General features: G+C 35.2%; 1 protein-coding gene across 1 annotated transcript in view; it reads right to left on the bottom strand.

The window, feature by feature from the left end:
• The window catches only part of LOC148951543 (regulatory-associated protein of mTOR-like), a 322,491-nt gene that overhangs the window by 41,567 nt on the left and 254,371 nt on the right, over positions 1–26,553 (bottom strand). Inside the window, exons 18-20 of the mRNA XM_089091020.1 lie at positions 23,759–23,930; positions 11,725–11,824; positions 8,186–8,347 (exon numbers count right to left, since the gene is read on the bottom strand). Of these exons, the coding sequence (XP_088947146.1) occupies positions 8,186–8,347; positions 11,725–11,824; positions 23,759–23,930 (434 nt within the window). The remainder of the gene's footprint in view (positions 1–8,185; positions 8,348–11,724; positions 11,825–23,758; positions 23,931–26,553) is intronic.

The raw sequence follows: 26,553 nt of genomic DNA, 5'->3' as shown, positions 1-26,553 counted from the left end.
GACATTCAAGTCAAGTGTGTCAAGTTCTACCAGATTCTTGTGAAGCAGATTCAAAAAAGGATTAACCATAGGGATCCTCTTTTGAAACAGTTAGAATGTATTGACCCTTCAATCGCTCTTTCGGGCCAGATCTCCTCTCTAGCACCGCTGTACAGTAGGTTTTGAGCAACATACTCTGTTGACGTCGAGGAGCTTAACTCAGAGTGGAGAAGACTGCCATTTGTGGATGAGATCTTTGAAGTGAAAGGTAAAGAAGGTCCTGTAGCGTTTTGGTCCTTTGTGGACAGTTGTAAAGATGCAGGTAAAAATAAGATGTTCAAAGTCTTACCTTCCTTTATGTTGACCATGATGAGCCTGCCACACAGTAGTGCCGGCGCTGAAAGGCAGTTTTCCCTTCTCAAGCTTATTAAGAGCCCGCTCCGGAACAGATTAGACAGCGAGATGCTGAGTGCCCTCATGCACGTCCACCGGTTCATACCTTATGCAAAGAAATGGACTGTTCCGGGGTCTCTTCGGGCGAAGGCCATAAAGTGTAAAAATTCCGAAAAAAATTAGTCCATTTCTGTGCATCTGTTTTTAACCGCTGGATGTGCATTTTTTTTTTTTTTTTTTTTTAATCCCACCTCCTCTCCTCTCAGTGACGTAAAATTTTTTATCAAAAATATTTTAAAATATACTACTTTAAGCGTCACCTAACTTCTTTATTATAAATTACCAGCCAAAGGTGGTCTTCCAAAAGGCTTACTCCTACAACTTTAAAATTTTTTAACACAAAAAAAAAAACTATTTGCTCTCCCGTAGACTGGGCGTCCTCCGTCCGAGCTTAGTTTGATTTACTGAAGCTCATTTGTCCAGTTTCTTAGGGTTGTCATTTGAGCTGTGCGAAAATTGAAGCGAAATGATTACTGAAAAGTACCAATAAATATCTGAGAAACTAGTTATTTTTTTAGTTGGTTGCTTTACTTAGCGCTTTTTACTAATAACTCGGTAGTAACAGTTTTTCTGACTGTTGCTTTAAAGTTTTCTCTTCAAATACCCAAAGGCCTGGGTTTAATACCAAGAAAGTTGAATTCTGTACACAGATTCGGGAAAAAGGGATCTGTTTTTCTTCCGGATTCTTTCGTGTGAAAGCAGCAGATTCCTTTTTTTAGTACAATTAAGAATCCTTGGACTGAATGTTTGAATGATATCGTTTGGATTTTATAATATTTTAGTACAGTTGGAATACAGGCTTCATGGACAGTGAAGTTGGGCCTTGAGATTTAAAAATGATGCTTTATTAATACGAATGATAGTTACGCTGTCCACTTATTGATTTACGAGACTTTCGACGAGATCCAAGGGTGCCTCTTGACACAGCCACAAAACAGAAAAGCAGGTCTGATCAAAGGGAAAGGGACGTGTGAAGACGTGATAAAAGGCAACTTTTACCGCTGGCCAAGCCATATTGAATAGGGCTGCGAAGCGTGACGTCAATTCTTGGGCGGGAAATTCAAATAACGATGAAACGTGGATGCGTAGACACGTTTTCTCGGAACTTTGGCGAATTGTTTTGGCCTAAAAAAATTGTCGTAGATCCTACTAATCCACCAGAACTTTTTCACGTCGAAATAATACTAGGAATATTGACAATCAATTGTTAGTTACAACTAGAAACCACGTTTCACGGTACTTCGAATTTCGCGCCTTGCTTTTTACGTCATCACCTTGCAGCCCTATGTTGTATAACCTAAAAACCGTGTTCCGTGATTTTTTTTTAAATTTCGGGATTTTTTTTGAAGAAAAATCGGGATTTTATTTTTGAGCTGGTGGCAACATTGATGACATGGCTTTGGTGGCTAAGTCAGACAAGGAGCTTAAAACTCTCCAGAATTTAGCTGAAGCTTCCTTAAAATCAAAGAAATTGAAGGTGAACACATCCAAGATTGAGAATAACTTCTTTAATAGTGGAAAACCCAACAGACAACCTGATTTGTCATTTACTCATAAAGGTGAGTCGATAAAATAGCCATTAAATACAAGTTTAACTTAACTTAGAATTTGTGCTCTTAGCAAATGGGAACAGGACCGAACACATTAATCTGATAATTTCTCATGGAAATGCAGCTACATGTGCTCCACTCTGGCAAAAACACATAATGGGAATTAAGAATAGGGAAATGCATAAGTAGCTCTTCATGTCTAAAGTCCTACCCGTTCCCCATTATTGTTGCAAGTTGTGGGGGGGGGGATCACTATAGTAAGACAATTGGAGTCTTCACAGTCAGTGTACTTTAAAAATGTAGTAGGCATCCAAATTAATTTTAGTAGTTTGGTTGCTAAAGGGAACCTGGGTTTACCAAATTTGCGTCATAATAGGATTATAAAGCTGATCAAGTTTTAGTTATAAATGTTACATTTGTCCTATAACCATCTATCGAAGGTGGCTCACAATGAGAAGTTTAAATCCTATAAAAAGGCATCATGGCCAAAACAGGTTAAAGCCCTGTTGGTTAAAACTGGCTTCTCATGGGGATGGAACGAGGGTCAGGGTCCCCATTGTAAACCTGATGATTTCCTTAGTATGTTTGATTCGCTCCTTCAGGACTAGGATATTCAGGTTTGGCTTACTAGTGCTGATGAGTCACCTGAGGAGTTTTAATTGAGACTAAACCTACCGTGGATGGCGCTGAAGTGTTGGTTGGTTGTGCGAGTAGATTGTGTGTCATTGCGTAGGGAACACTGGGATTCTTATGATGAAGATGGCCGGGGAGGAAAGTGTGCTCGCCCCCTTTATGGGGAGCATGCGAAAGACCTAGAAATTTTATAAGTAATTCCTAAAGTTTAAAGAATTTCAGGAATAGCTTCTTTTTTTTGGGGGGGGGGCGGTGCACCATAGCTCCGAGGTATCTTGGAGACTTCTTCTAGGAAGCAAATTATTGAGATGGAAGGTAATATAGAGAATTTTTCAGAGCTACGAAAGTTATGATTTCGAAGTGTTGAATGCTACCCTGTGATTTTTTTCAATTTATTGTAAGGTTATATATATATATATATATATATATATATATATATATATATATATATATATATATATATATATATATATATATATATATATATATATATATATATATATATATATATATATATATATATATATATATATATATGTGTGTGTTTTTTTTTATATATATATATATATATATATATGTTTTTTTTTTTATATATATATATATATATATATATATATATATATATATATATATATATATATATATATATATATATATATATATATATATATATATATATATATATATATATATGATATAGATATAGATATAGTATATATATATATATATATATATATATATATATATATATATATATATATATATATATATATATATATATATATATATATATATATATATATATATATAAATTTGTTTATTTCTGACGATCCTAAATTGGGTGCTTTCATTTTTTTTAAGTTTTTTATTCAAAATAACAAGACAGAACTTTAAAATTTATCTCTTTAATAGAGCAAAGTTCAGCTAACAAACCACCGAAACCGTAAGGTCCGCCTGGACAAATCCAGACAAAAAAAAGATCCAGATATGTCTTAAAGAAACCTTCCAAGTTTTATGAAAGAACCTTTGACTCAACGAGTGATTGGAGCTAACAAAATTAAAGTGGAGTATATGCATTCCCAATTATATAAGTACTTCTTATTTTAAATATCAAAACAAATTTGATTTTATTGCTAAATACATACTTGAATGGGGCATGACTAATAACGTTCGGGAACCACTTACCTATGCGTACTAAGCTATAATATTCACCGTATGCATGGTATATCGTATCGATATCTCGAATCTTATGAATCACGATTTTGTTGGTACATGCCTTAAAAAATGTTTAAAGTGATATAAGTATAAAACAAAAAATTGAATTGTGAATGAATCATTGACTTATGACTTACTTTGCTCATCTTTAACTCAATTTCTTTGGTTTAACAGTTTTGTTCAAAACTTGTTTTGTAGAAAAAATCTTTTAAAATCAGTACGAGAGAGTAGGTAGTCTTGAAAGACCATAAAGAATTCAAAAAAGGCATCAAAAATGTGTTTTTATACATTTTTAAAATAGTACTTTAAAAGTAGTCAAATAGAACCTATCTTTCTTTCAAATCCATGCTCTTCAGATGTTGAGTACAATCCATTGGCTAAGCCAAACTTTCAATTTCGTTGGTAAATTTAGTTTTTAGTAAAAACAAAATGATAATTTTGCCTCATCTCAGGTACTAGGGTATAGGTAATAAGTCAATGATTATTGAAGGGGGAGATAAAGACAAACTGCGCACAATTCAAGCTTTTTAAAGACTGCTAAATAACCAAGGCCTTCAATATTTCCAACCTATTGCTTCATCGTCTGGTTTTAAATTTTTTTTATTCTTCCAATGCTGAAGAAGGAGACTTCTACTCTGATTTCAAAGAGACGAGGAAAAACCAAAAACATTTAAGATAAGCTATGCTTTCATTTGTTTTCACTAGCTCAGTAAATAGCATAATTAGGTCTCTAGAAGTAGTCTCCAAAATACCTTGGAGTGATGATGTCTATGAATTTTTTTTTCCTTGAATTCACGACCAAACTTTAGCAATTATTTATAAAATCTTCGAGGTCATCCTAATACGTCGCGTAAAGGAGGTAAGCATCCTTACCTCCCAAGCCATCCACGTCACATTACTCCATGTATTTCCTACGCAGTGGCACACAATTTGCCCGTACTTGAAACTAACACTTATGGTTTCTCCACAATAGGTTCAGTTTCAAATAAAACTCGTCACCATACACAACTTTAATCTGGTTGTAAAATGCAGGGTTGTAAAATTTCTCTACACCAGTTAGCCCAACCCAAGTATAAAACATAAAATCCAAAGAAAGGGAGAAAACAAGGACAATTAACAGCCAGTGAAAAAATTGAAAAATTATGACCTCCGCTTGACCGTCCTCAGTGCAGAATAAAACTGATAAAAATATAAAAACCAAACCTTAAAATAAAAACACCGAACTAAAATTAAAAATTTTAAAACACCAAAATAAAATTTTATCATGATTAACCAGTGTGGTCTCGGAAATATTTACGACTAGCTTACGGGGAGCTTTTGACCAAGTCTGTTCTTGACTATTTTGATTTATCTAAAAAACACGCCAACCTTATCAATCGGAGGTCTTGACCAAAATATTTGAATAATTTTTCAATTTTTTTCACTGGCTCTTAATTGTCCTCGTTTTCTTCCTTTCTTCGCGATTTTATGTTTTATCATGATTAACCAGTGTGGTCTCAGAAATTATTTAACCCAAGTATCCTTTTCGCAAAAGCGTGATTCACACATTAAGGAAATTATCAGGTTTACATTGAGGTCTCTGATCCTCATTTCGCGCCCATGTATATTCTGAACTTAAGTAGAATTTATTAACAAGCTATTTCCGTTGTAGAATCAATTCAGAGAATACCTTCAAGTTATAAAGAAGGAAAAATAACAAACTGTTGGGTTTGTTGAGTGTTCGGAATTATAATAAATGTAAAGCTCATGAAATAGGGTGCGAACATGTTTTACACGAAGTCATTAGTGCTATTTTTGTTGTATGATTTATGCTACTATAAGAATTCAGCAAGATGCTATTTGAAAATAGCGACGAAGACCACACTGCCTTTCCATAACAAACAACAAAGGTACGAAGAACAATAGGGAAATCTTTTTGCAAGACAGTGGAGATAATTTGTTAAATATTTCAGCCCTATGTCCAAGGGCCGTCCTCAGCAAGAACAAAAATATATAAAAGTGCTTTGAAAAAATATCTTTTATATATTTTTGTCTGGCTGAGGACGACCCTTGGATATAGGGCCGAAAAATTCATTCAAATTATCTCCATTGTCTTGCGAAAAGATTTCTTTTATTGTTCTTCGTACTTTTATTGTTTGTTAAGATACAATTTGTAAATTTAATTATCATGTTTAATTACGGCCTTCCCCTTGTTTTAGAATGCAACAGAAGAGAGAATCGTAGATGGCACTGTCGCACAAGCAGCAGTAAGCTAAATAGAAACAGACTAAATAAAAAGCGAACAAGTTTGTCGATTATATTTAAGCAAAGATTGCTTCTGCTTGTTGATGGCTTCTAATCTTTTATCAATAATATTATCAATAACCACAACCAAAAGCCACATACAAGACAAAATATTATCAATAACCACAGCCACAAGCCAGAGAGATATGAAAGAAACGGCCCACCAACAATGAGTGGCTTTTACATCTAGCTGATCATATGAATTGACAACAGTATTTTGTTACTGCTCCGTATATTTCAATGTTTAGTTGAATATCTTAAAAGACAATATCGTGTACATGAAGTGAAAAAATCTAAAAAAGGAAATTCAAGGGAAAGTGCGCCTCTGTAGACGTACTTTTATATGAAACAGTTCATTTCACCGAGTATGAATATCTAGCTTTGATCAAAACTATACATTAAAGTTGATTTTTTTGGATCAGTATCAAGTTAAAACATTCTCAAATCCCAAAATTTAAGCTATAAATGCTTGTGTTTACATCCCAAATTAACGAAATTTAGCTTTTCAAGTAGTTCAAATATATAACACAAGGTGTTGTGGCATTGCTAGGATTTAATGTTGAAAATTTTTCGATTGTCAAGGAGGGATGCTTGACTCCAGTAATAAAAATTCTGTAGATTTTTAGATTTTTTAGGTTTTATTATTTTGTGTTTTGTATGTTTCTGTGGATTTTGTAATTTTTTTTTTAGCAGATCTTATCCTGCCCCCCAAATTTTGAAAAAAAAATACCTTAGATTTTTGTTGTTTTCTTTGTAATAAAAAAAAAAAAAAAAAAAAAAAAAAAACCTAGATTTTGAAAAACACCATTTTTATTATGAACATTTTTTTTTATTTTCTTGTATTAAATTTTTTCCAATTATAAATAGAGAGCGATATTAAAACTTAAAAGGACCAGAAACTATCCCATATATGAGAGGAAGCGGTGTCCCTCCAAACCTTCAACCCGGCCATCTACGTTAAAGTTTTAACAGTGCTTTTATGGAAAGATTTTCGACTGCAACATATATAACCAACTGGAAATTCCAGGTAATTTTCCAACCAACCAATTGCTTTTCAAAATGTTTGAAGTGAAAATTTGATCATTCAATGCAAATACGCATCAATGTAATTAAAATTCTGTCGGCGTTATACAGAAACATGGTTAGAACGGTCGAAGGACCGCCTACTACTTAATGTCTGGTGCTGAGTTCCTCTCGAGATCTGAAGACGCGCGGTTGGCAGAGATTGATTCTTATATGCTATCTAGATAAGAATGGCGCGCTGTCAAGTTCACTCTTGGAAGACCTTCAATCCAAAGCAGGAGAGGAGCCGTTGTCGCCTTATGCAATCAGCTGGCGCAGGAAGACCTGAGTCTAAGTATGTCTAGCCTTTGCTGATTAGTCTTTGTTTTTCTTCACTTTCTATCTGGATAACTTACACATAAATATGTCAAGCACTTGCTGACCATGAGTTTTTAGCCAAAACGCTTTCTTGCCTAGGCGGATGGGTGTTTTCCTTCCTATTTCGTTCACCCACTGCAAGTCCACTAGCCTCGTTGACCAGGAGTGTTCAATCCGTTCACCGACTGCAAGTGATGTCTTGTAGTTGCTTGGTTTGTGGAAAGTTTCCGCTGTAAATAATTCATTGGATAATATCCAGTACCGAGTGTGTCTGGAAAGAGGTGCACTACCCTCCCTTGTTTATTAAATAATTTTAAACCAAATTATCCTCTCCTTATAAGAGACAAAACCGGATTAGTAGCTGTAATTAAAAGCAGCAAAATTGCGATAAAAATAGCGACAGAAAATGTGAATCTACACATGCAATTCTTGCTCAACAGAAAACACCAACAAATAATGGACAACAGGTAGATTTTCAGTTTTCAGCAACCTGACAAATTCTAAATAACTTTATAATCTGCCTTTATCACTTTATTTATTTCGGTCGAAAAGTATTCTCGAATATTGGTACGCATTCAATAGTGTTGACATTTCACTGTCTATATCAACAGTTGCTGACACATTTTTGCCTCTGTGAATCTGTATTTACCGCTTCTTTCATCTTTAATACAACACGTTTTAAAGGTACTTACTGCTCCTGTCGGATGAAACCTGAGTGACACACCCATCTGATCCAGTTGGTATATCCCCAAGTTTCAGCTCTACATTGGCATCCCACAGCCTGATTAACTTCACATCCCCGGAGGCAATCAAGAGCTCCCGAAGTTGGTCCCAATGGAGCACCATTCCTGATCCTATATGTTTACAAATTAAAATTATAAACTGCTCTTGAATACATACGCTACACAGACAAGAATATATTCCAGGGAAAGTACAGATTCCCACGGTCTGTAAAAAAAAGAAAGAAAAAAAATAATCATTTAAAGAGAATCATAAAAATAAAGAAAGAGAGAGATGGAAAAATCTAATCTTGCTAATATTGCCATACGCAAGATCTCGTCGATGTCTTTGAAGTTCAGAGTTTTAACGTGCCCTTCCAGACGGTAATGCAACGCAAACAGAAACATTTTTGATTATAGCTTTGACCATAGATCAAGTAAGATACTGTTTAAACTAGCAAGATTCCCGATTAAATTTGTGCTTATTTTTCAGCATATATCTCACCAACTAGAAGAGTGGGGGGGGGGGATTTGTGCAACTTCCATCTATATTTCTAACAAAATCTTTTAGGGCTTGTTTCCATTCTCTTGTTAACCAATTGCATATTTTAAATCAGTAATTTAGTCAGTAAATTCAAGTTTAGAGTTTTTATTAAAGTTGTCTGTTTCAATTTTTTTTTTATTTGACTGAAGAGCTTTGAAATACGATATTATTAGTATTATGACTGATCAGTTTAAAAATTAAACAGGATATAGATCATAAATTTTCGACAAAAAGTCAATAGGCCAACTAAGCTGTGATGACCTTTTTTTTCTACAAAGCCAATAGGCCTACTATTGACTTTTAGTGATCGCATAATTTTTTTTTAGTCTTATTTTATTTTATATGACCTTTGATGAGGACGACCCTTAAATATAGTCTAAATATTCATTTAAGGTTAAATTTTTTTTCACTATCTTAGAATAATTCCCCATTGTTTTAACTGTTGCTGTTGGTATAACTTAACTTAAAAGGATATTATTAACTAAGTGGATTTGCTATATTCGATTAAGCATGGTTGCAGTAGTGGCTACAGCCTAGTAAAGAGCGAACCAGGGCTCATAACAGCCGAAATTGCAAAACTATTTAAAAAAGTCTCAGAAAAGCACAAGTAAAAATAATTTTTACTAGGTTTTTTACAGAGTTTGGCAATCTTCATACCCTGGATAAAAAAAATAAGAATTTCAGGCTTTTATCTTAGATTAAGCACCAATAATGAAAGCAGTGACAAGTAGTAAGTCAACCTCATTTTGTAATTGTATGACAAGATTTTTTTTTCCTACAAACCGAATGTATACCGAATTTTATTTATTATACCGAAATATATTTATTAATTATATAAATTATACCGAATGTATACCTACAAACCTAATTCAAACATGTTATACAGTCTTTGTTCTTTTTTTGTTTGTTTGACAATTTTAATTTTTGTAAGACCGATTTTTTGGCATCTCGTTAAGCTGACAAGTAATTAGTAATACATTTATCTACTTGAAAATGAAGTTGAGAAAACAAGCCATGAATGATCATTTTATCCAGGGAGTAAACCCGTACAGAGTATTTCACTATCTAATCTACAAAATACAGCAAAAAATATCAGAAGCGAGAAAGGAATAATATTTCGAGACGTGAAATATCCATGATTAAGTTGTTGATAATAAATCGGCTTTAAACTTTGTTAAAAGTATAGCGGAGTATCTTTTCAATAAATTGTATAGCTAGAGTACTGAAGGGAATTCTCAATGACGGAACTACGAAAAAATTCGGACCCGGGAAAACGTTTACTAAGCCCGTAAAATTTCGCACTTTGTCAAGGAAACTTTCAGGAATGGACTTACAGCTAGAACCAGGGTATGGGAAGGTGTTTTTGAGTACCTAGATCTACTCCTAAACAAAGTATATGGCTTGAGATGCTTCAATGAAATTGATCCAAATATAAAAAAAAACAATCAACTTTGAATTGGGCTCAAATCCTGGGACTCCCTATAACAATCACTTTAATTAAAAACTACAGATGACCATCCCGAAACTTGCGGTTATTACTTTAACTTAATGGTCCCATTAACACACATTTTAAATCCTGTCTTAATTGCTGTAGCCCTGTTAAGCCCTATGATATTTGGCAAAAAATTGTAATAAGCATTATTCAATAAGGTGAATGCAGCCAATAACGCAAAGTATTTTGTATTTTGAAGTATTTTGCAGTAGGCATCAAGACATGGCTAATTGTAGAAAAAGCCAAGACAGATAGTCCGAGTGATTGAGGGGGGAATCTGGGATATACCCTTTTAAGGACTGTATAAAAAGGATGTTAAAAAAAAGACCAATTTAGCTTTGGATTGATCTCAAATCCTGGGATTCCCTATAACAATCACCCCAATTAAAACTACAGGTGACCATCCCGAAACTTGCGGTAATTACTTTAACTTAATTAGAATCTCCTTGGCTTAATCTTAACACTTATTAAGTATCCATCTGAGCTTAGTGGGAATCCTCTTACACTAATCTCAAAACTTAATGGGAATCGTCCAAACTTAATCGTAAAACTTTAAAGGGAAGCACCTTAAATCGAAGATAGATTTTTATTTCATACAAATATAAACAAACACAAATAATTAAATAAAGCCAACAGGGGGCTAACTCGAACAGAAGACTATCAGTTATTACATTAAATTCAAATACACCAAAAATAAAGATAAAAAAGATAAACAAAAAACATCATAACATATAGAGGGAGAAGGACAAAGGAGGCTACCACAGCATGGCAAATTCCAAAAATAATACTAAAAAAAAAACAAATTATCAAGTAGAATAACCCCGTCATCAAAGGTTAATAATATATTCTACTAATTTAGTCTTTAAAAGCGATCGGCTATTAAGATTTTTAAAATTAGTACAATATTTTATTTCAGCCTATTTGCTATAGAAGGGATTTGGTATCTTATTGAAAATTTATCTCTTTCACAGTTAACCGAGGGGATTCTATGCGCTCCAAAACGAGCCGACGAAAAAGCGAGCGAGCGAAAGGGGGTGACAAGAATATAAGATTTATAAAAATAACTCGCCGGAGACTGAATATCATAATACCAGAGCGATAATTGCAAATCCTTAAGTTGACTAAGGTTTAATATATGAAGAAATAAAAATAAAGTTTTTGTCTCAGAAAGACTTTGAAGTCGTGCAGGACGATGAAAGAAAGTACCAATGATTCTTACGGCTTTATTTTGTAATGTCTGAAGGGGTTTAAAATGATTAGGAAATGTATTTGGGTAAGTAATGGGACAGTAGTTTAGACATTGATTCTATTAAAAAATGATAAAGAATTTTGATAATTGAAAAAGGAAAAACATACTTTAATCGATATAAACATCCTAAATTTTGGGCTAATTTTATATGGAGATGGTCAGAATGACTCAGGAAAGATAAAAACTCATCAAGAATAATCCCCAAATATCTATATGACTGTATTTACCTCGTGTTGACGGCACTAACTCTGGTAGACATTGCCAAGCCGTCACCAAAGAGGTTCCAGTTGTCTCAGATAGTAGCGGTTTGTCCATAGATTCATTTCCCTGAATAGAACAAGACAATAGATTAGTTTTTCATTGAAAAAGTTCGATACTACTTACAAGTTGTCAAGACAAAGAATTTAATAGTTAATTAAAGGGTGCTTTAGCATTATAACCTTATTCAGAGAACAAGGCAAGTGCGCATGATTCAGTGTCAGAAATTTCAGGGGGGGGGGGAATGATCTCGACAAAAAATAAAAGCACGAAGTTTATACCTCTTTTTATAAATTACATATAAAGATAAGGCGAATAGGCGAACAAATCTCTCTTTGGGTATTGCGAGGGGGTCAGGAACGGATCAGAAGGCCCCCTACGTAAATTTCTTTTGAAAAAGGCAAAAAATTTGTCTGCTTTATCAAGATAGATTGCGCTCAAATGATTCAACACGTTTAGTAGTTTACATTTAATCTGGTTTCCAACAGCCAAAGCCGTACCCAGGGGGTAGGGGCTTACACCCCTCTCCCATCCCCCAAAATGTTTGTCTAACTGGTAAAAACATAAAAATGGATATAAAAAAAATTTCCATGCGCTTTGCGGGTTTTGTGTACCCCCCCCCCCCCTCCCACCGCAAAAACCTGGATACGGCCTTGCCTAGAGCTTAGTTGATTTCCACGTTTTATTGGAGATGACACAAAACCTGAGCAAACCCTTTTATCTCCAGCCAAATACTACCACTCAAGCTCCATTGTATACTAATATCACTCCATACTAATACTGTAACTCCACTCCAACTCTTTCTGTCATTTTATAATCCGATCAATCAGTTTTCCCAAACATTATGCGCAAAAAAACATTTAATTGAAAAAAAACAATAAAATTAAAAAGATATAATTGATTTATCAAAAAGTTTTCCTATTTTTGAAATGTTCCCGAAAACTACTAGTACTTCCCGCCAGTGTCTAGAGGATTAAACTCAATAACAGTAAAATGTAACAAGTTGGAGGCAGGAGGTATATTAAATGTTCAGCCTCTTTTTTCAGTAAATCTAGACACTTCAAAAAAAGAAAAGGCAAGGAGTACGGCACTGGACTTTTCACTCCCTGTCTGCAGTGGTGATCTCCATCACGGCCCCTCAGCCAGGAAATGCAATGGGATACAGCCATCCTGTGCTTTCGCACATCCTTCCTGTTTACCTCCCCAGATTTCTCCAGATACCCATTTAGAGCTGGGTCCATTCTGGCCGAGCTTACAGAATCATGCTATCGACCCCCGCTCCAAACCAAATAACCAGGGACACTAAATAATATTGATATTATTTTAGAAATTATTTTTAGAAATTATTTTAGAAATATGATTCGTTTAGAAATTAAATTTTGAATCTACCTAAAAGATGATAATACTCTAAAAGCATATCGGAACAAATTAATGACAAAATTAGGGGGCATTATTTTTTTCAAATCTTCAGTTATCAGGTAGTTATAGTGTCAGAATATCTAATAACTAGAAAATGAAACAGCAAGTTACCATCACCCAGGGACGTAATTTGCTATAGCGCAGTTATATTGCTATAGCGTAATTTGCTATAACCTACAAATAACAATCAATTTCTAACATTATAAGATGCTGTTAATTTTTTTGTAATAACTGAGTTTTATAAAAAAAAAAAATTATGAAGTTTTTTAGTCCTTAAAAAATTTCTTATTCTAATTAAACGACCCGTTTGTTTCACGAGTTATTCTTAAAGAGCTGGGACAAAAAGTTAAATTTAAGCGTAAGAATTGAAGAGGGTCAATAGCCCCTCATACACGGAATAGTTTCTGTTCGTTTTAATGCTGCTTCTTACTATCACTTGAAAAAACTTGTTTTTTTTCTGTTTAATGTCCGATCTTTTTAAATGATGCCGGAAAATCCTTCTCCCCTCCATGAAAAATCCCCCCACACATAAATTATTCCAACAAAAGTTCCTCCCACGTAAAAACCTCCTTTTCATTTAAAAAAAAAGACTTGTTTTCATGAAATTTCTAATTGTTTTCTAATCATGCCGGAAATTCCCCCTCCATGAAAATTTTTCCTGGAAATCCCTCCCTTCGCCAAAAAGAAAGTTTCTCCGTGGAAAATCTCTCCCCACGGAAAAATACCCAGACAATGCCAACCCCTTTGAAAATTTTCCCCGAACGATTTCCCGGAACACCTATACATGTAAAATTGAGTCGGCAAAAAGCAAGTAAGACAAACAGAAAGGATTTCGTATAAGAATTCGGACAAATCCCCCATTTAAAAATCCCCCTTGCAAGTTCATCCCCGAAAGCTTCCCTCCACATGGCAAATTATCCCTGTAGAAAATCTCCCCCATCACAAAATTTCTCCTTCCCGAAAAATGTCTGTATACCTGCCAATAACAAATTATATATGCAAACAGTAAACAAGTTTCAAAGCTTACACCCCTTTTCCCAGGGGCCGTGGGGGGTTATTTTCATCACCAAAGGCATGGTTATTTAACCATTCAATTACGCTGAATAAATGATTATCTCTTAATTTTCATCAGATGGCTTTGGGTAAAAAGGGGCGTTGGAGGGGGTTAGTTGCCCCTGAAGAAAAAAAAAGAACAAACAAACGAACACGCATCCGTGGTCTTTCTTCTGTCAATTCCATATTTTCACATTTTTACAGATGGGAGCTTGAAACCAATACAGCAGGATTATCTGATATGCTGAACCTGACGTTCATTACTGACTTTCATTAACATTCCGTAACCTTTTGGGGGTGCTCCCCCTTTTTTTGAAAATACAGCAACGTTTCTCAGGCTCGTAGCTTTTGATGGGTAACAATGAATCTAATGTATTTTATGTATTTGGAATCAACATAAAAATCCAGTTCTTTTGATGTATCTATTGTTATCGAAATTCTGTTTTTAGAATTTCGGTTACTATTGGGCCGAGTCAGTCCTTACTTACAGTTCGTTACCATAAACTATTTGATAATCATTCCAATGTGGAAACACTCTTTTTGGTAACTATTGAGTAAGAATAGGGTTTTAGAATCCAATTATAAACTAGGACTCTCCGCAAAAGAATTCAATTATAAAATTTCACAACCAATGATTCTCTACTTCCATTTTCAGATATCCAGAATCTTTCCACGAGGATCCTAATATATTACAGTGAAGGTGTCTGTTTCCGGAGTTTATTCTTTGGGGCTTATTACAAAATTCTTAATATGAATCTAAATGAACTCCAAGACGAATATGAAAGACATTCATTTTTTAACAAATAGGTATGTCACCACATAAAATTACTCGGAAACAGCTAGGCTTTTGTTTATATAGTGGACGTTAAAGACCTAGATATATCATGTCTACCTATGAGACTCTTTGACTCTTTTTCAATGAACATAAAAATTGAGAACATATATATAATATAGGGGCTTTCCACGTAATTTGGTCGGTGGGAGAGGGAATGAGGCGAAAAAATTAAGTTAAAAAGTTACAAAAGGCTAGATTGATCATTCACTCTCCAAAAATCTATAAAATAATGCTTATAGATAGCTAGGTTTTTGTCGGCAGCCTCCAACTTCAATCTTTCAAACAGCTTAGACTGTTTCTTCACTTGGGCTCAGGCAGCAACGGATTCTGACTGGCAGGAATGGTACGGCCGGTATAAAGTTCTACCATTAGTAACAAAAGTAGACTTTGTTGTCGCAAAGTTAATTTCATCCAACACTTTATGTTAGAATGTTTGATGCTGGTTATGCTCTTTAAAGCAACTTTAAGCTACTTGGAAGAGAGTGATCTTAAGTAAAGCTTGGAAAAAACCTCCTAAATTAATCAAGATCCTCTGTGAAATAAGGGCCATAGGACTTTACTCATTATGATGAATAGAATAAATGTCAAGCAATAATGAATTGCTTCACTGAATAGCGCAACTGGCTAGCAGGGATGGATCCAGGGCGGAGGGCACCGCATCCCAAAATATTTTCTTCGCTGCCCCCATTTTGTTTTCTTCGTTTCTTTACTTTTTTTTAAAATAAACTTGCCAATTTGAACGCTTATTGGCGCCTTTGTTACATTGCCCCCCCCCCACCTCAAAGATTTTGTTCTAGATCCGCCTTTGCTGGTTAGGTCATGTTTTACAGATGAAGGATGACAGGCTTGAAATTAGGATGTACGATAAATTAGGCTTGTTGATCATCTATGCAGGACGAAGTGAAAAATTAGATGTCCTCAAAGAGAGTTAAAAGCGGCTTTAAAAAACGATCTAAAGGAAATCAGACTAGTGAAAGGTTTTAAAATGTGATGCTTTGAAAAGGCTAGGTTAGAAGAAAAGTGTGATATTCATTTGAAGCTCAAAACTTCAAAGATGCCTTCAGTTCGCTGTTTGCTTTTTTTCATTTATAATTCAATAAGGCCATTCCATATTGACTCGAAAATAAATTTGAAAATCGAGTAAAAACCAATTTTTGAGTTTCAATAAAAACCGATATAAAACTTGGAAACCGAAAATAAAATTTAAGAGGCCGGCTCTCTCAATAAATATAAATTATTAGGACTTCCCACAGAGTGATGACAAACCTGCAAACCTAACCATTTTATGGGAAATATACAATTTTAGGATAACATTCGGCTATACAAACGTAATAAGTTTAGACACTAAAAGAAGAAATTCCAATAATTTTATTTAAAAAAAGTAAATTTAGTTTCTTTGGGCCAGATTTTTAAAGTTGTCCGAGATAATTATAAGGCTAATGGTTTTGAGCAAACACATATAGCAATCAGGAAACTCAAATATTCCTTTAATAGGACAATGCAAAGAAGCTTTAAGTATCAAAATAACTGTCCTTTAATTGAATATTGCAAAGCTAAGTTAGAAATGGCTTGTTAGTTAGAGATTAAAGAAGGAAAAATAAAAATAATTAATTGTCCAACGCCGGTGGAGGCAAAAAAGGAAAATAAAGGTGAGCATGTGTAAACGCCTTTTATCGTAATATCGAATTAGACGCAACACTCTGGCGTTGTGTATAGCAAAGAACCATAAGGCTTCAATATATTATGTTGTTTTTTCCCAGAGCCACCTCACATGGAAGGGGTGATCGTGAAAACTTAGGAGGGGGCTCATTTGATTGGAAACTAAAAGGTCTAGTGCTCTTTTTAAGATTCAAAAGTGACTCTCCCACGCCCTTTTTTATCTTCAGACATTATATGGGCGCTCGGAAAAGCGGATGAAGATTTGGCTGGATTTTTTCCAGGGAAGTTGCCCATGGACTATTCTGTCCGTAGGAAAAGGGGTATTGGGAAAGAGATGTTGTTTTATCCTGGGTGTGTCCGAAAAAGTTATGAGTGTTAAGACAAAACTGGAATGTTGAGGGTGATGCTAAACTAAGTTCAAAGGTTCTTCGTGCATTCAGACTATCAAAAGGATAAATCTGTAATATCTTAGGAGCGACTACGGGTGTTATCTTGAAACTTTCATGGCTGGTACTACTACTAGTACTACTGTTTCACCTACAATTGCGACTAATTGTGACTGTGACTGCAACAAATTCTGACTGCCAATACTTCTACTTGCGTCTACTTTTGACAAACGTTGAGGGAGATATTGAACAAATCAACATATACATTGTGCATGCTGGTTGTCAAAACAGCACATCAACCACATCTCTGGAACGGATGAGAGTAACAAGTTGAAACTTTCAAGGCATGTTGAAGAGTGCTTGGAGGGCAAAGAGCCCCCTTGTCCCTTTTTGATGCCTCTCCCCCCTCCACACTGCTCAAAATTCCGAAATAACCATTTTTTAAATAGTCAAAAGGTCTAATAACTGTGCCTCCTAGGATGCCATGCCCCCCACAGCCCCCATGGAAAGGGTTATAAATTATACAATCTGTCCATTGTTTACATACTAGATTTACCTTTGGAAAAGAAGGGGGACTCTTTGATCCTATTTTTGTCAGAAAAGACTAAGGGTATTAAGGTGAAACTTCGGGGAATGTTGAGGAGGATGTTAAATTAAACCAAAAGATATTATGGGCATCCAGGTTATCAAAAAGGTGTATCTGCAATATCTTAGGAGAGGCCATGAGTATTAAACTGAAACTTTCAGAATCACTGTTACTACTACTACTGTGACCACAACTGTGACGTCTTGCGGCTGTGAATACAACTACTTGCAAGTGTGACTACTTGTAACTTGGACTATGACTACTTGCAACTGGGACTGGGACTACTTGTGACGGCTAATGTGACTCCTTACGACTACAAATATAACCGCTTACGACTGTGACTACTTGCGACTGCGGCTATGACTACTTGCGCCTGGGACTGTGACTGCTTGCGACTGTAACTAATTGTGACTGGGAATACCAGTGACTGCGACTGCTTCTTTCTTTACTGTGACTAGTTGCGACTGGGAATACGAAAGCAGCTTTACTACTACTGTCGCTCCTTGATATTGTGAATACTTGTACCTGCGACTGCGAAGATTTGTGACTGTGACTGTAATTGTAAGTGCTTGCGATTGTGACTACGTGTGACTGCCGCATTGACTACCTGCATCTGCAACTGGTACTACTGCTGCGATTGTGACTGTGACTGCAAATACTACTACAAATTATACTTTTACAACCAGAACTATTGAACAAAATCAAAACAGTATAAATGCATCCTGCTTGTCAAAATGGCATAGTGAATCCAGGTTGTAAAAAGGGCATATAAGCAATATATTTAGAAGAGCCCCAGCTATTGAGTGGAAAATTTCAGAGTATGTTGAGGGGGATGTTGCAGGTATCAAGCTGAAACTTTCAAGAAATGTCAATTGGGATGTTGACGTAAATTAAAAGACACCATGTGCATCCTGGTTTTTAAAACGACATGTCTGCAATATCTCAGGAAGATTTGAGGGTATTAAGTTGAAACTTTCAGAGAATGTAAGGGGGATGGTGTAGAACTTATGAAAATCTAACTGTGTGCATCCTGGTTGTCAATAGGGCTTCTCTACAATATTTCAGGATTGGTTACGGTATTTAGTTGCAACTTTTAGGGATATTGAACTAAATCAAAACATACTTTGTACATCCAGCTTTTTTAAAATGGTGTATACATTACCTTAAGAACAGCTAAGAGTATTAAGCTCAAACTTTCGGAGAATCTTAAAGGGAATTTTGAGCTAGATCAAAACACATTATTTGCATCCTGGTGTTAAAATGGCATGTCTGTAATACTTCAGGAATAGTTAAGGACAATAATTTTAAACTTTCAGAGAATATTGTAGGGGGGTTTTAAACTAGTAATCAAATTGCTATACGTACATCCTGGCTGTTAAAAGGGCGTATCTGCATTCGCCTAGGAATGTCTATATCTCAGGAATGGCTACTGGCATTTAGTTGAATATTTCAGAGAATGTTGAGGGGGGTGTTGAAATTAATCAAAAGACACTAATTAGAACTAATAGATTCCAATCTATTAGTTCTAATTAGTGTCTTTTGATTAATTTCAACACCCCCCTCAACATTCTCTGAAATATTCAACTAAATGCCAGTAGCCATTCCTGAGATATAGACATTCCTAGGCGAATGCAGATACGCCCTTTTAACAGCCAGGATGTACGTATAGCAATTTGATTACTAGTTTAAAACCCCCCTACAATATTCTCTGAAAGTTTAAAATTATTGTCCTTAACTATTCCTGAAGTATTACAGACATGCCATTTTAACACCAGGATGCAAATAATGTGTTTTGATCTAGCTCAAAATTCCCTTTAAGATTCTCCGAAAGTTTGAGCTTAATACTCTTAGCTGTTCTTAAGGTAATGTATACACCATTTTAAAAAGCTGGATGTACAAAGTATGTTTTGATTTAGTTCAATATCCCTAAAAGTTGCAACTAAATACCGTAACCAATCCTGAAATATTGTAGAGAAGCCCTATTGACAACCAGGATGCACACAGTTAGATTTTCATAAGTTCTACACCATCCCCCTTACATTCTCTGAAAGTTTCAACTTAATACCCTCAAATCTTCCTGAGATATTGCAGACATGTCGTTTTAAAAACCAGGATGCACATGGTGTCTTTTAATTTACGTCAACATCACAATTGACATTTCTTGAAAGTTTCAGCTTGATACCTGCAACATCCCCCTCAACATACTCTGAAATTTTCCACTCAATAGCTGGGGCTCTTCTAAATATATTGCTTATATGCCCTTTTTACAACCTGGATTCACTATGCCATTTTGACAAGCAGGATGCATTTATACTGTTTTGATTTTGTTCAATAGTTCTGGTTGTAAAAGTATAATTTGTAGTAGTATTTGCAGTCACAGTCACAATCGCAGCAGTAGTACCAGTTGCAGATGCAGGTAGTCAATGCGGCAGTCACACGTAGTCACAATCGCAAGCACTTACAATTACAGTCACAGTCACAAATCTTCGCAGTCGCAGGTACAAGTATTCACAATATCAAGGAGCGACAGTAGTAGTAAAGCTGCTTTCGTATTCCCAGTCGCAACTAGTCACAGTAAAGAAAGAAGCAGTCGCAGTCACTGGTATTCCCAGTCACAATTAGTTACAGTCGCAAGCAGTCACAGTCCCAGGCGCAAGTAGTCATAGCCGCAGTCGCAAGTAGTCACAGTCGCAAGCGGTTATATTTGTAGTCGTAAGGAGTCACATTAGCCGTCACAAGTAGTCCCAGTCCCAGTTGCAAGTAGTCATAGTCCAAGTTACAAGTAGTCACACTTGCAAGTAGTTGTATTCACAGCCGCAAGACGTCACAGTTGTGGTCACAGTAGTAGTAGTAACAGTGATTCTGAAAGTTTCAGTTTAATACTCATGGCCTCTCCTAAGATATTGCAGATACACCTTTTTGATAACCTGGATGCCCATAATATCTTTTGGTTTAATTTAACATCCTCCTCAACATTCCCCGAAGTTTCACCTTAATACCCTTAGTCTTTTCTGACAAAAATAGGATCAAAGAGTCCCCCTTCTTTTCCAAAGGTAAATCTAGTATGTAAACAATGGACAGATTGTATAATTTATAACCCTTTCCATGGGGGCTGTGGGGGGCATGGCATCCTAGGAGGCACAGTTATTAGACCTTTTGACTATTTAAAAAATGGTTATTTCGGAATTTTGATCAGTGTTGAGGGGGAGAGGCATCAAAAAGGGACAAGGGGGCTCTTTGCCCTCCAAGCACTTTTCAACATGCCTTGAAAGTTTCAACTTGTTACTCTCATCCGTTCCAGAGATGTGGTTGATGTGCTGTTTTGACAACCAGCATGCACAATGTATATGTTGATTTGTTCAATATCTCCCTCAACGTTTGTCAAAAGTAGACGCAAGTAGAAGTATTGGCAGTCAGAATTTGTTGCAGTCACAGTCACAATTAGTCGCAATTGTAGGTGAAACAGTAGTACTAGTAGTAGTACCAGCCATGAAAGTTTCAAGATAACACCCGTAGTCGCTCCTAAGATATTACAGATTTATCCTTTTGATAGTCTGAATGCACGAAGAACCTTTGAACTTAGTTTAGCATCACCCTCAACATTCCAGTTTTGTCTTAACACTCATAACTTTTTCGGACACACCCAGGATAAAACAACATCTCTTTCCCAATACCCCTTTTCCTACGGACAGAATAGTCCATGGGCAACTTCCCTGGAAAAAATCCAGCCAAATCTTCATCCGCTTTTCCGAGCGCCCATATAATGTCTGAAGATAAAAAAGGGCGTGGGAGAGTCACTTTTGAATCTTAAAAAGAGCACTAGACCTTTTAGTTTCCAATCAAATGAGCCCCCTCCTAAGTTTTCACGATCACCCCTTCCATGTGAGGTGGCTCTGGGAAAAAACAACATAATATATTGAAGCCTTATGGTTCTTTGCTATACACAACGCCAGAGTGTTGCGTCTAATTCGATATTACGATAAAAGGCGTTTACACATGCTCACCTTTATTTTCCTTTTTTGCCTCCACCGGCGTTGGACAATTAATTATTTTTATTTTTCCTTCTTTAATCTCTAACTAACAAGCCATTTCTAACTTAGCTTTGCAATATTCAATTAAAGGACAGTTATTTTGATACTTAAAGCTTCTTTGCATTGTCCTATTAAAGGAATATTTGAGTTTCCTGATTGCTATATGTGTTTGCTCAAAACCATTAGCCTTATAATTATCTCGGACAACTTTCTAAAACTCATTTCAAGTTTCCTAAACCCTCTCAAATTCAATATAAATAGAAAAAAAGTACGTTATTCAACTTTCTATCCATTTTTCCTCAAAGGAACAATCCCAACAGCTTTCCATAGCAAGAAAATAAAAGGGATTTGTTGGAAATAGAACTACTGTATTTATACCAATAAATAACTAAATTCGAATTACATTAATCCGTTATTTTCCTTTTTACATCCCATTTCCTTTTTATTTCCTTTTTACTTTCCTTTTTTTTACTTTCCATTATTTTCCTTTTTACATGCCATTTTCTTTCGAAGAGATAATGCCCCTAATGATATGTTTCCATTACAGCTTTCAGTACGGTAGGTGCCGCAAGGTATCACCAAAAAGAAACAAAGAGATCATTGACCTATACTACCGTGTTGACTGAAATGTGTCATTACCGAACATTTTAAACATTATAGATTGTTAAATCTTGACCAATCTATCCTCTGAGTTAAGCATAACAAGGGTATTATCATGCTCGTTGTTACCTACTAAGTGACATTTATTGATATTTACGTATTAAAACCATCATAGCAGAAGCTGCGGCAATGCGACTGCGCCAATAAATAGTAATCTTGTTGTTCGCACGCAAGAGGGTTGCCAACGCGGTAAAATTGTACTGCTTTTGATACAATAGAAATTTTCCGGTACATTTTGGTTTTATTCGCTCTTTTCTGACTCGGATATGTGTTCACGTTTTAGTTCATTAACCATTTCTTCCTTGTTACGACAAATTTCTAACGTGCTGTTCTGTTACTACTACTATTCCTACTATTAATACTAACAACTCACCGCAGCACCAAGCTACCTGAGGCCAACACGGATATGCACGTTCCTCCTCAATCCTAAGCTATTCAAGACATCCCTTTCTACACCTTCCCACGAAGTTCCTGTTTCCCTTAAATTTTTCCTTACGAAATCCTCCCACTCCAACCGAGGACGACCTGCTTTTCGTTTAGAAGTGGTACAAATTAATCATTTGTGGCACAATTTTAGTCAGAAAAACGGTAAAGTTTATTTCAAAGCGTTGACAACGCTGGTATGTAACCATCTTTGGATTCCCTGTTGTCTTGTTGTTTGCTGATGTTTGACGCCCAATGTTTAGTTCTATGAAAATTCATACTTGGGATTTGCCAAAAACAGAACAACATGCAATGTTTTTTTCAGGAGCGAAATGTTTTACCGAAAAAACGAAAATGCACCAATTCCTATGACATGAAACTTTATTCAGGTAAGTTTTAGAAATGTAATTTAAGACACTGTGAGCAGCAAATGGGACTTATAAAAGACACGCGGTTTGAGGGAAGCAGAATTTCCTTTTGTTCGGGTGAAGAAAAATTGAGACTGTTTTGAATCGATATTACAATCTATATCAGCTCATCTCCCACCAAAATCCGATTGACTGCTTTGTTTTTAAATAAAGTGTTTTATTTTATGATTTGTCAGAAAAATTTTAAGATTAGACTAGTGGCACTTCAAAACGACCAAATTTGTAGTTACTGTGGCATTAATACGTTACTACCCTTTTATTTTTATATTGCGTTTTGTAAATTTGTTCAGGGTTTTCTAATTAATAAAAAAAACTTTTTTTTTAGTTACTGAGACCCCTGAGTCTTTTTTTGGCTTCTTTATGATCTCAAAAGGTAAGTAAGAAATCATTCAATCCAAAATAATATTATCCCATTCCCCCTTATCAGTAACTAAACAGATAGCGGGGGGGGGGGGGAATCCTATTTCGGATTCAAATTTAATTACTTAAAAATAAACGAATGAATATTTTCAGAAAAGCTTACAAAGGAAGCATTGATGACTCTGTTTTCCTTCCAAATCTTGACAGATCCATCATCTGATCCAAGCATAATGAGGGTATTATCATGGGCGTTAACAAAATCAGCGGCTGTTATTCTCGCGTCTCTCTGATTTGAAATATAAGCGAATCTCATGTTTGTATCGAAATCCCAAAAACTAAAAAAATAAGATGGGAACATATTAAATATCTGAGAAAGCAATCCCTTAGAATAGACAAAATCACAAATTGCTCCGCGTGACTAAATTAGCAAATTAACCTAAAATTTGAAACGAAAATTTAACTTGCGTGCTGGGAAACAGTAAAATTTACATGCGGAAATCTAAAGAAACTTCTTGTAACATTGTGTGCGGCAATGACGCCTGTGGTGACACAGTAGATTTACCTCTGCTTGGCAGTACGGAGCTCAGGGTTTGATCCCAGCTGCTGCGGAGCTGGCGCAAGGACCTCTGTGGTCAAGAAGCGTGGTTGATCCGAAGACTAGACTAGGCTACATGACAATCTCTATAATTTGTATTTTAGTTTGATATACAATATCGATAATGTGATTACAACTTGTGATTACACAAACATTGGATTTTACACAATAGTTTGCTAAAGTGAAATATTGATATTCAATGCTAAATTGAAAAGCAACAACTCGTGCACACTCAAATTACTTCCAGCACTGATTCCCCCCCTCCCCTACAAAATCTCCCTATGTGACATTCCCAATTGAATATATTGTACTATTTTTTTATTGTTCTATAATCCAATACATAGAGCAGTCCACTAGTTGCACATTTTCCTTATTCAGACTAGATGTATTGTCTTGTCCTATCTAATTAAAAAAGTAGCAACAGAAACCTAAATAAATACATTTCATTAAATAAAACTTTTAATTAAAATCAAAAATGTGCAACAAAAGTCTATACAGATACGTCAAAACTATATCGACTTATCGAGTGTAAGTGGGGTGAGGGGGGGCGACCTTCTTTTGAGTGTTATTTATAATTTTATTTTTAAAAAAGGGGGATAGTAATATATTATGTAGTTTATTTCAGACATGACAATAAATACTTTTAATTAAGAACTAATAAATAGTGTGGACACAAACCTGCTTAACTCCTGACGCAACACCAAATCAACTACAGTCGTCACTCCCTTCCTTAACCGTAGCAATATTAGTAAATTACACAAATTAGTAAATTGCACAAACCACTTTAATGTACTTGTATTGTGCAAGTACAAGACCGCCGCTAAAGCTTTTCTATTAGCTAAATCAAATGCCTATTCATAATCTATAAAACCTAGAATTAAAAGGATCTGATGATTCAGCCACTTTTAATTACTTTTTAATTACTAAGACTAAAAATTTTGTCGGCGCACCCTCTCCCCTTCCTAAAACCACACTGTTCTTCTGTTAACCACATTGTATCTCTTATTCTAATGAGTATCATCATGATAAATAGTGTCCTTCTTAGAGAAACCAAGCTAATGCCTCTGTAATCACCTCTCACTCTTATCACCTTTCTTATTCTTTCTTATATCACGTTACTTCAAGTGAAGTTCTCCTAAAATCACCAGGTACCCTAATTCCAAAAATATAATGTAACCTTCAGTAGTTTATCTCTAACTTAACAGCTGGAGTATTTCAAGGACTTATATACTACGCGATCAGAACCTGAGACCTTGTTATTTTTCAATTTCTTTGTCACTGTATCAAATTTCTCCTCATAAAATAAATTTCCGTTCTTTTCAATATACTTTCCAAAAGTATTTCTATATCAAAGTTTAAGACCGTTGTAGTCTGAAAGATTATAGGACTAAAGTTAAAATTTCAGAGTAAATGATAACTCATCAGCATTTTACTATTTAGAAATTATTCTAGGCCAACATCTAGTCTGCACAAAGTAGGCTTAGGTTAGCTTACGATCATCATGGCAGGTGGAATTAGCTAGTTAACGATTGTCTGGTAGGCCTACTGGGGACAGAATCCTGCTTTCTTTACCCTCATCTCCCTGAATTTTAACTGCAAAAATAGATTTAGAGCAGTTTTGGTTAAAAAACTTCACCAAACGCTAAATGACGTTAGTGATTATCCCTCTGGACAATAGTGCCAGTTTCAATTCTTAAGTTTTTCGTACTCTTTGGGTTAATTCTAATCGGCTTTATCTGTTGTGAAACTTCTCCCTTCCTTATTAGAGCTTCGCCCACACAAGTGAAGTTAACTTTAATGACGTCAATCTACAATGCCGGATGGATTTGAAGTTAGGTAATGACACAGATTCCAGTTAAGGATGTAGCTATGAAAAAAGCATCCAATAGAATAGATAAAAGAAAAAAAGAATCTAAAACCAAAATATTGTTCCCAGAACCGAGCTTTTATAATAGAGAAAACGTTCAACGAAATCTATTTCATTCTCTCTGTGATTTAATGCTGTTTTACTTTACACTTCGGAAGCTAAAATTCTGGGGGGGGGGGGCTTATTTTTTGTGCCAAAAAGTGTAGTGAACGTAATGTGAACCCAGAGAATTCAAAATAAGTTATCTACAATATTTACATTATCTACAATATCTACATTATCTACAACATCTACATTATTTACAATATCTACATTATCTATAATATCTACAATATCTAATTATCTACATTATCTACAATATCTACGACATCTAAAATATCTATAAAATCTACATTATCTACAATTTCTCAATTATCTGCAGTATGTACAATATCTACATTATCTATAATATCTACATTATCTACAATATCTACATTATCTACAATATCTACATTAT

This window comes from Artemia sp. Qi Xiang Cuo, chromosome 6, assembly GCF_049724085.1.
Source record: "Artemia sp. Qi Xiang Cuo chromosome 6, ASM4972408v1, whole genome shotgun sequence".
NCBI classification, from domain to species: Eukaryota; Metazoa; Arthropoda; class Branchiopoda; order Anostraca; family Artemiidae; genus Artemia; species Artemia sp. Qi Xiang Cuo.
This window is presented reverse-complemented; position numbering and strand designations above follow the sequence as displayed.